Source organism: Crotalus tigris, unplaced genomic scaffold, assembly GCF_016545835.1.
Source record: "Crotalus tigris isolate CLP2741 ecotype Arizona unplaced genomic scaffold, ASM1654583v1 scf7180000024390.453493, whole genome shotgun sequence".
NCBI lineage: Eukaryota > Metazoa > Chordata > Lepidosauria > Squamata > Viperidae > Crotalus > Crotalus tigris.
The window spans coordinates 286,611-297,056 of record NW_024100560.1 but is presented as its reverse complement, the minus strand read 5'-3'; the positions used below and the strand labels follow the sequence as shown (position 1 = coordinate 297,056).

General features: G+C 34.1%; 1 protein-coding gene and 1 pseudogene across 1 annotated transcript; one reads left to right on the top strand and one right to left on the bottom strand.

Moving 5' to 3' along the window:
- Window positions 1–1,105: 1,105 nt before the first annotated feature.
- Window positions 1,106–4,149, top strand: LOC120301673 (olfactory receptor 14J1-like). The gene is made up of 2 exons (XM_039329197.1): window positions 1,106–1,158; window positions 2,308–4,149. Exon 2 carries the CDS (start codon window positions 2,317–2,319, stop codon window positions 3,226–3,228), a length of 912 nt encoding a protein of 303 aa, XP_039185131.1. The 5' UTR covers window positions 1,106–1,158; window positions 2,308–2,316; the 3' UTR covers window positions 3,229–4,149.
- Window positions 4,150–6,273: 2,124 nt separating this feature from the next.
- LOC120301669 lies at window positions 6,274–9,701 on the bottom strand (annotated as a pseudogene).
- Between the last annotated feature and the right edge of the window lie 745 nt (window positions 9,702–10,446).

The following is a 10,446-nucleotide window of genomic DNA, read 5'->3' as shown; positions in this document are numbered from 1 at the left end:
CTGTTCATCAATACTCCATCACTGGAGGTTTTAAAGAAGAAATTGGATAGCCATTTGTCTAATGTGCTAGATCAGTTGTGGTGGACTTATGGCACGTTGCCAGAGGTGGCACTCGGAGCCCTCTCTGTGGGCACATGTGCTGTTTCCCCAGCCTTGCCTCCCCCCATGACTCACTCCTCACCAGCAGCCCCCTGGAGGAGAGTCAACCCCAAGCGTGGCCCACACGGAGCAGCGTAGCCAAGGACATGGCAGCTAGGCAGCATACATAAAACTCTGCTCTCATGTCCCATCGCGCACAGTTGATGCTGTGGGGCATGGGCAGAGGGTGTGGCCACCATGGCATTGCTGGGCTGCCTGGGTGACTTGTGTGGGTCCTGGAGGCGGTGAGTGGCCTTGCAGGCATGCGGGGTGAGGATGGGGTGGGATAGGGGTGGGGGCAGGGCAGGGCAGGGGTGGGAGCAGGGGCAGGGCCAGCTTTTGGGCACTCGGTCTCTAAAAGGTTTGCCATCACTGTACTAGATAGAAGTCCTCCAAGATATTCCAACTCTGTTATTTTGTTATTCTTTTACCTAATTTTTCTATAGTTCATTTGTTTTCCTGTTATGGACTAATAAGTTGCCTATTTCTGGTTCTTCTGTTTATAACAAACACAAATAATTTATTAATAGCATTTCCCCCTAAAAATTTCATATAATCCTGGAGAAAAGAATTTTTACATTTCCTAATGAAAACAATGGAGACAAATTTGGACATCCTTTTGAAAAACAACAGAGGTTATATAGAAGCTAATTCTAGTGCTCATGTCTAATAAACTATAATGGATATTAAAAATATAGAAGTTTGCTCAATCTTAGATGATGCACATAGCCATTGTTTTTCTGTGCATCTGTACATTTTACTAACAATGTAGGTAAATACAATGCCCTTGGAAATTGAGTTGAAGAATTACATCAGCACCATCAAAACTACTTAGTGTGACCATTCCCTTATGTATAGATGCCATTGGTATTGCTTCATTTTCCATGTGAGTGAGCTTGAAATGTTGACGTCATTCTATGTGGGTCTCATGAAATTTGCAGCATGATAATATAGGTGACAGTTACGCATTTATTTACCTTGACTCATACATTGCTCCAATCAAACCAATTCTGATGAAAGGTAACCTTAGATACAAATTTTAAGATGGTATATTGCAGCTAGAAAACTAAATCCTTTTTCTCTCTTTTGGTTTTAACTGTGGTCTTTTAACACTAAGGTAATGAAAAATGGGAGAAAAATCTCTAGATGTCAATGTCAACCAGGTAAATATCATATGCGGTGGTGGGATTCAGCCAATTCACACCAGTTTGGCAAAACCAATAGCTAATTTTTTATTGCCCAGTTCCAGAAGCAGCATCCAAAGAGAACCAGTTATTCAGATACTTGAATCCCACCACTGATCATATGTCAGTATCATTCATTGCTGCTCAAAACCAGGTTTCCTAAATGTACACTATTGAATCACATCTGAAAAGTTTAAATCTGCTATAAGAAATGTGTTGCCAATTTCTTGTTGTGTAAAAATGGAAGGGGAACATGTAAGGAAACTCGAAATAAATCTGCCATTTTGTATACATCAATGTGATTCCGATTATGGAAGAATAAAACTATAAACACCCAATCTGCTGCCTCAAGCCTTTTTTTCTTTTAAAACTTTCTATTACTTTTTCATGCTATTACTTTCAATATTTTTTAAAATGTCAGTTTTTTTTCCAGCAGCATCTTTTTTTTGATATTTATGAATTGTTAAAACATATGTCTTTAAAAGTGTATCTCTGATCCTCTTAGGTATTTTTAATGTTTGCTGACATTAGACTACTGTATTTTTTTTGCTATTCACATGGTGGCAGTGATTACTAAGGCCTGAGAAAATCTGTTTATTTCCCATTGAGATCAGAGGATTGATTAGTTTGCATTGTAAAAGTTTTTGTGAAGGTATTACTTGACATGATGTGCAAGTAAATATTCAACACAAGATGGGAGATTTGCTCAGAATTTGGGAAATAAATAAAGAATGGTAAGGTTAGTGTTGGTTTTTATAGTTGTACTGAACATTATAAAAATTACATTAACTTCAGTAAAGTATAAGCCATTTTTATAGCTATATATTCCCAAATAATATATATTAAGCATATAAGAAAAAAGTACAGGGAGAATAAAAAGTTGTTATAGAGTTACAAGTTGTTACACAGTTATTTTCCTCTTAGGGGAAAATAAACTTTTCAAAGTGATAGATATGTATATAATTTATATTTCATCTTCCTACAGCATAATGTCATGTCGAACACAACAAATATATTGGATTTTGTACTTGTTGGATTTTCTGAAAATCAAGAAGTTCAAATTTTACACAGCAGTGTTTTCTTGATAATGTATCTTTTTATCTTGGGAGGAAATCTTTTGATTATTTTTCTGATACTGTTTAATCATTGTTTGCACACCCCAATGTATTTCTTTTTAATCAATTTATCTATTGGTGACCTTGGTGGGACATCTGCCATTATACCCAAATCTATAATTAATGCCCTCATGAATTCTAAATGGATTTCATATTCTGAATGTGTGACACAATTGTTTTTCTATCTTTCTTTCTTGTCATCCAATTTCTTCTTTCTCACTATCATGGCCTATGATAGATACATTGCTATCTGTTACCCACTGCACTTTGCATCCATAATGAAGTGGTCCAGTTGCATTAAAATGGCTGGAGGGGCCTGGGTTATTGGATTTCTGCATGCAGCTCTTCATACAGGAAATATTTTTTCAATGCCTTTCTGCTCCAATATCATCAATCAATTCTTCTGTGAAGTTCCACAATTAATCAAGCTCTTTTGTCCTGGTTCTTATCTTGGTGAAACCTGGATACTTATCTTTAGTTCAGGCTTAGAAATTGGCTGCCTTTCATTTATTATCTTGTCCTATGTGTGGATCTTTACCACGGTGCTGAGAATGTCCTCAATTGAGAAAAGAGAAAAGGCCTTCTCCACTTGCATCCCCCACATCATTGTGGTTTCCCTATTGGTTGGCAGTAGCCTCTTGGCTCACCTGATACTACCTGCTAATTCTCCATCCAGACTGGACCAAGTGTTTACCACACTATATGCAGTTGTGCCTTCTCTAATGAATCCAATAATCTACAGTATGAGGAACAAAGATGTCAAAATTGCCTTGAGGAAATTGGTTGGTTGACAATTATTCTAGCAAAGAATTATAATTTCTCTTTGATGCACCAATTTCTTCATTACCTTAAATTTGAAATTCAGCAAACTAAGGAATTGCAGTTAGATGATGGTGACTAACTAAGCATATTCTATTGAATATACATTATTTGTTTGATGTGTTATAAATTTTGATTTGTTATATCAGACCAAAATAAATATTTTAAAATATTCTTGTAATACCAAGTCTGTTGGGATTTTGAAATGTGATTAATAAATTGTTTTGATCGGTGATAGTTTACTACTGGCATCCTGAAATATTGTGGTAATATGAAATTATAATTAGAAACTAAAAATATGACTGGTTAATATTTAAAGAAAATGGCAAAAATGGGGTAATCAAATAAAAATAGAAAGACTGGATCAGTCATGAAAAACCACACTTTTTAATTAAGAAAAGAATGATCTAAGAGGGATTCTAGTAATATTCCTGCCTTTGTATGATTTCTGCTACATCTCAGTCCTTTATCACACTGATGTATCTGACACACCACTTCTAGCACTGAGTGATGGTTTTGCAATCAGTATCTCAGACCTGTTTGCTTAGTAATAATAAATTTATTCAAACATCCAGCCAAATTTTGAGGGATAGCCTGGGAGCAAGAGGACTTCATCAACTATCCAATTAATCAGTATATAAAATATTGTTTTTTATTAACCTGGGAAAATAGGCAAAAGGTGGAAGTTATGTATATATGCTATTTATAAAGAACCAGTTGGAATCAAGACTGGGAGAATGGCCCATTTGTTTGCATTTTAGAAACTTGAGAAGACTACTTGTTTTGACAACAGTGTTGATGTTATATATATTTAACTTCTTTTTAACTATTTATATCTTTAAGTTAGGTGGGTGTTTGTTTTTATTTTTATGGCATTTTATATTGTGTTTTATCAGCTTTATATTCCATATACTGTGATACACTCTTTTGATTTCAATGAGGCAGAAAAAAATGATAAATAAAATAAGGAAATAAGTAATTTCTCATCTATTTTCTTGCCTCAGGTTTCATTCTCGCATACACACCTGATTTCTTGAGAGAATATCAATTTTGCGTTCAGGTAGCAGAGTTAACAATCCACTCAACAATGTCAAACAAAGTGTGCCTGCAAAGTGTGTTTTTCAAAAGAGGAGTATACAAAAGAGTCATCTGAACTGATCCCAGAATTTTCATCAAATCCAGGGTTCTAAGATTCAAGAGTGACACTGATACCCAGGGATCATGTTTTGTTGCTTCCAAACTCAGGCACCCTGAATTTGGTGTGGAGCTGATAAATCCCTGAATTTGAGATCCAGATCCAGATCCAATCCAAATACCATTCAGATCCCTGAATTTGAGAGACTTTTACCTTTGTAAACAGGCTATTTGCAAATTTAAAAATATAAATTACCAATTTAGGCAAAACAAAAATTATTATTAACGGGTGGGGAAAAGCTCATTTTTTTCATGGGGTACAGAAATCAATTCATTAATAGAAAACATATGTATTTATATGTATGTATATGTATTTATTAATATGTATATATTCTACATTAGTTAGTAGAATACATATGGTATATGTGATGCATCAGAAAGCAAGTGATCAAACAATGAAAGACAATGTTTACCTGAGAATTGCACAAGACAAAACATAGATTCTAGATAATCTTCTAAAGTAGTAAAGTTATAGGTTACATTACTGCTTCCCAGCTGGGTTTTTATCTTTCTTAAAAGTTGAAAGTGTATTCAAGAACTTTCAGAATATGCTCTGTATTGTATAGTTTCTGAAAAAACTCATTCTCACATAAAACAAAAACATGCTTTCATATAGTTAAAAAGAGACTAGATTGAGATGTTAAAAGTGCTAATATCATCTTTTAAAATGCTAACAATGAAGGCTAAAATTTGAGGCCATAGCCTTAGCTTGTGCATTGTTTCAAATCAAGAGAATAGGAGTAACCCAGGCTGCAGCTAATTGTCACTCCTCAGAATGTTGCTGCAGCCCATGGTCACTACCTGGAATGTTTATTCTGTTGCTAGGCAAATAACTTAATAGAACCTCTGTTCTATTCTCCTTTTCACTGGACCATGACATCAATCACACATTTTCCCAATGACCAGCTCTCCACTATGTTGCTTCCACAACCTTTCCACTACTGAAAAGGTATAATAATTATTTACTGGAAATTAGTTACATTAGACATTACAGCAAAATCAGTGATTAATTTTGTTTCTAGCATCAAAGAAGTAGAGTAGAAATCTCTTTCTAAGCACATAGGCCACAGTAGCATGTGGATAGTAGTCTCCTCATGTTATTGTGTGTGGGATTTTGAGATAGATGTATAATGGAAGGTGTTGGGGTGATAAAAGTCCAAAAAAGTAACCAGAAGTCAAAGATTAACATTTAATCATTCTTAGTTCTGTCACTGGTCTGAAATTTACTGAAATGAATCCAGATACCTATTTCATTCAAGGCCCTCTGAAACTAGCACAAGCCATCCAACTCATCAAGAGGGTAGTTGGAGGCCAGGCAAATATGGACAGGCCATGGCATATGGCTTCTTAAGAAACAGGAATAGATTATTTTCTTCAGTGGAGGCAGCATTATCTCCTCCCACAATGAGGCAGTAATCACTGTTTAGACCACTAAATAACTTATTTTAAATGCAAAATGTTTTATTTATGATCAAAGAAATTAATTCTATTTCCACAGTTTTAAAACTGCCTTCCATTGGTTCGTAGGAACAATGCATTCCAGCTAATTATTTCAAAGCAGATTATGTAAATTTTATACATTTCCATTATTGATAAAAATATATTGATAGCTTAAAACCTACCTAGTATTGAAGAATGTAAGAGACAGCAATGACATCAGAACCAGAGACAAGTGCTTAAGAAATGTCCAGAAATAAATTTATATAAATCACACTTAAAGTTTTACAAAATTTTGAAAACAGCTATATCAGAACTAACCTAAGTCAGAATAATAATGTTATTAAATAAAGCTTAGGCAGGTTTACTCTTCTTCATCCATTTTTAAACTGAGAATTTCTATAGATTAGATATATACTTTACCTATGAAAGAATCAACTGGGCATATCTTGCTAGATTTTTTCATTCATCTTCCCCCCACTTCTTTGATTCAAATGGCAATGATTCAGGATAAGGAATTGTAGTTTGACAGATTAAGTGCTAACTTTGATCTGAAAGGACATGATGAGACTCTATCTATATTCAGCTGTGTTTCTCTTTGTAACTGGTTTTCCTTTCAGTGAAAAGTGAAGGCAATGACATAGAAAGTTTAATTCAAGAGAATCAAATAAAAAGATAGGTGAAGGAAAATGTCAGAATCTCCACTGTTTAGACAGGACAAGTTTGATATTGTTATTTCTCATGCTATAGATGATTGGATTAAACAGGGGAGGAACTAAGGAATATACGACAGTGAATAATAAATCTAAATGTGTTGGGGTGTTAGAGGGAGGTCTCAAGTAGGCCAAGCAGGAAGTTACCAAAAACATAGAAAAGATTATAAGGTGGGGAAGACAAGTGGAAAAGGCTTTCTGCCTTCCTTTTACAGAACGGATTCTTAACACTGTCTTGAATATCATGGCATAAGATATAATCACAAAAGTAAAACAACCTAGTCCTGCAGTGGCACTGATCACAAGAACTCCAACCTCCGCTAGATTGAATCCAGTGCAAGGTAATTTTAGCAAGTGTGGAATTTCACAGAAAAACTGGTTGACAACATTAGAACAGAAAGGGATGGAAAAGGTACCAGTGGTGTGCAACATTCCATACAATACACCTGTAACCCCCACCAAAATCACTATTTTGATGCAGGCTTTCCAATTCATCACCATTTCATAGTGCAGTGGATGGCAAATGGCGACATACCGATCATATGCCATGACTGTCAGGAGAGACAATTCAAAGCTTCAAAGGTGATAAAGAGAAAGATTTGAGCAACACAACCAAAATAAGAGATTTGTCGGATATCCATGAGAGAATTTACCATGATTTGGGAACAATGACTGAAACAATACCCAAGTCTTGCACAGCCAAATTCATTAGAAAGAAGTACATGGGGCTGTGCAGTTGATGGTCATAAGCCACTACAGAGATGATAAGAAGATTTGCTATTGCAGTTGTCAGGTATAATATGAAGAATAAGAAGAAATGTAGAAGCTGCAGTTGTCGATTTTTTGACAATTCTAGGAGCAGAAAGTAAGAAACAGTGGTTTGATTCTCCATGTTTAATTGGTGACATACCTACAAGGAAGCACAGGGAAGGGAGATTATTAGAGGAAAAGTATGTATGCTATGTCTTGATATGCAAAAAGAAATAATACAAAACTAGACATTATGCACATACTAAAAATATTACGATGCTTGAAGGTGAGGACTCTTCAAAAGCAAGTATTTGATGCACTTGCACTCACTCACAGCTTCATAAAGAGATACAGTGAGAGAGGCAGAATAGAGATACAGACAGAGGCAGAATAGTTTTGGAGAAAAACAGAGCTTTTCTACTTAAATTTAAGTTCTACTTAAAGTCATACAATTAATATCTCTTCCTTGAAACTATATAGTACCTCTGGTTTAGCTCATTTGCTTATGTTTTTGGACTATGTAGCATCTGTTTCTTTATCTGGTCCATCTTGTGCTGCTGTCATTTTGTGATTAAAGTAACAGGAGATTTGAGGAATAAGGAAGATACTTTAATAAATCTTATCCCCTAACCAATTTGAGTAAAAGTTCAGTTGAAGTTGGCTTTCTTCCATCTCTATCTGCAAACTTTCCAAGCACCAAATGGAGACTCTAGAAGTGGAATATCCATTGTCACTTTTTATTAGAATGGTTCTATTTATCTACTAAGTTTGATCTAGTAGACAAAATGTACTGACCAAATACTGTTTATTTGGACTAATAATTAAGGAATCTAGCGATTGATCCTCACTGGTACTTTCCAAGCAGAGGCTGGACAGCCATGTTTGAAAGATACTTTTATTTGGATTTACACATGGATCAGGGAATTGGATTTAACAGTCTAAATAACTAGCTCCATTTTTGGAATGGTTTTTCAATTCTTCAACTCATACATTTCTCAATTATTTTACAGTTTATTACTTATACTATTTTATTGTAATATAGAAATGTGCTGCATTAATGGTATGCTTAAAAGATATTTCCCTGACAAACCATTCATTGATAAGTTTTGTTCTAGGTGTATGCTTTCTTGATTTTTTTCATAGGCATGAAAATTAAAATCTTCCCATCAAATATTATCATAGAATGGGTTTTTGCTTCATAATTTTAACTAAAAATTGGATTGACCAAGTTTTGAGATAACCATGATTTTTCAAAAATGAACATATCTTTGAGTAATTTGACTCAAATATTTGTCAACAACCAGACAATCTACTCTGTTGGGTCATTCTTCCTTCCATGTATAATATTGTATAGGCTTCCACAGATATCCCTTGCCTCATAACCCTTTGGAAAGCTGTAGTCCTTCTTGACTAACTCACAGAAGTATCTGCCAGTTAGCCAGGGAGGTGTAATTTCCTTACCCAATTCCTCAATGGCTTCAACAATAGGAAATATACTGCTTTCACTGGAAAAGTTCTTAACAACTGAGGAAATTTTTAGAGATGTTTCATCCTTGAAAATAACCCATTTTGAACTGTATACTACAGTTAAATCTCAGGTGGGTTTATGATATTTTGCATTATGTCATAAAATGCCTTATATTTTATGTCACAGTATTTTATAAAATTTGTCAAATTTCAGTTCTATGGGAGTTATGGGTTCAGGATTTTGGACTCATTCTGTAAATTAGCCTATTTAAGGTACCTTTATTGAAAATGGCTTGCCCTATATTGCAAAATTCTATCCAGTTAAAGGTTATAGGAATGAGAGTTTTAGCAATATGTAGATGAAGAAACAATTTAGGAAATGCCATAATCATTTAAGAGCAGATGAACCTAAAAATTATGCCACTGAAATTAATTCATCTATTAGGGATCAGGTCTTCCAATGGTTTCTTCATTACTGTAACCTGTAAATATATGTTTTACTTTCCACTATGAACATATAGGAGAGAAAACATTACTTTAAATATAATTAGGTTCATGTTTAGGATACATATAGAATACTGTCCCCCACATAAATAGGTTCTCATTATTTTTATTGATAATATATTTAATTTGTTTCTAAATCTCTTAAAACAATTCTTCTCTTTCTCTCTGTTCCACTCTTAATGCTTTCTATTGGACAAAGCATAGATTATCATTTCTTTAAATCCTCTTTCAAATGTCAATATTAGAGAATTCAATCTAATAGTTGAATCAGACATATTTAACTAAATGCCAATTTTCCCCAGAAAACTTAATGTGGCTTTTCTGTTAAATGTTCAATCTAGAAATCACTTACTATATTTTCTTCATAAAATTTGTGTCTTCTGCTATACTTCTTTGGCTTCTATACTCCTTTAACTTGATAGTATAGATGAGGTATTGGATAAATACTATCAAACTCTTATTTGGGTACAGATGTATCATTAGTTGAATGTACATTTAGCAAGCTGATTAATTTTGTTGTCCCCCAAGACTTTATTACACAGCATAAGGCCACACAATCAAAATTAGACAAAATATTAATATGAGCATTTTGTTAATTAATTAGCAATTAGCAACTTTTACAATCTATCTTTGGATATGGATTAAATGAGAAGATATGTGTGACCTACCTTATGTTTATTTTTACCTTTTAAGAGATTCCATTCTTGTTAGCTTTTTACCCTAGACTGGATGTGGCCTTTTGAAATAGACAGATGGAAATTTTGTCAATATGCAGAGTTTTAAAGTGCCATCTATGTTTTTATAGCACTCAGTGTGATGATAATCAGTGATTTATCCAATAATATTTCACAGATTTTCAAATCTTGCAATTTTATGATCTTCTCCAGTTCTTAGTCTTCTATTCTTTTATTACCAGATATTTCCATATCAATTATCCTCACTTTGTTCTTTACAACCACAGTTACACAGTATGATATGACCAAGACTTTATTAGTTTGTATTTGAAAATCCCACAATATTTTAATTGCTCATTGTTGACTTTTTCAACTCTGTATTATTTATTACCCATTTTTCATTACATGTCCATAATAATTTGTACTGATGTTCTAATGAATCATTTTGGTG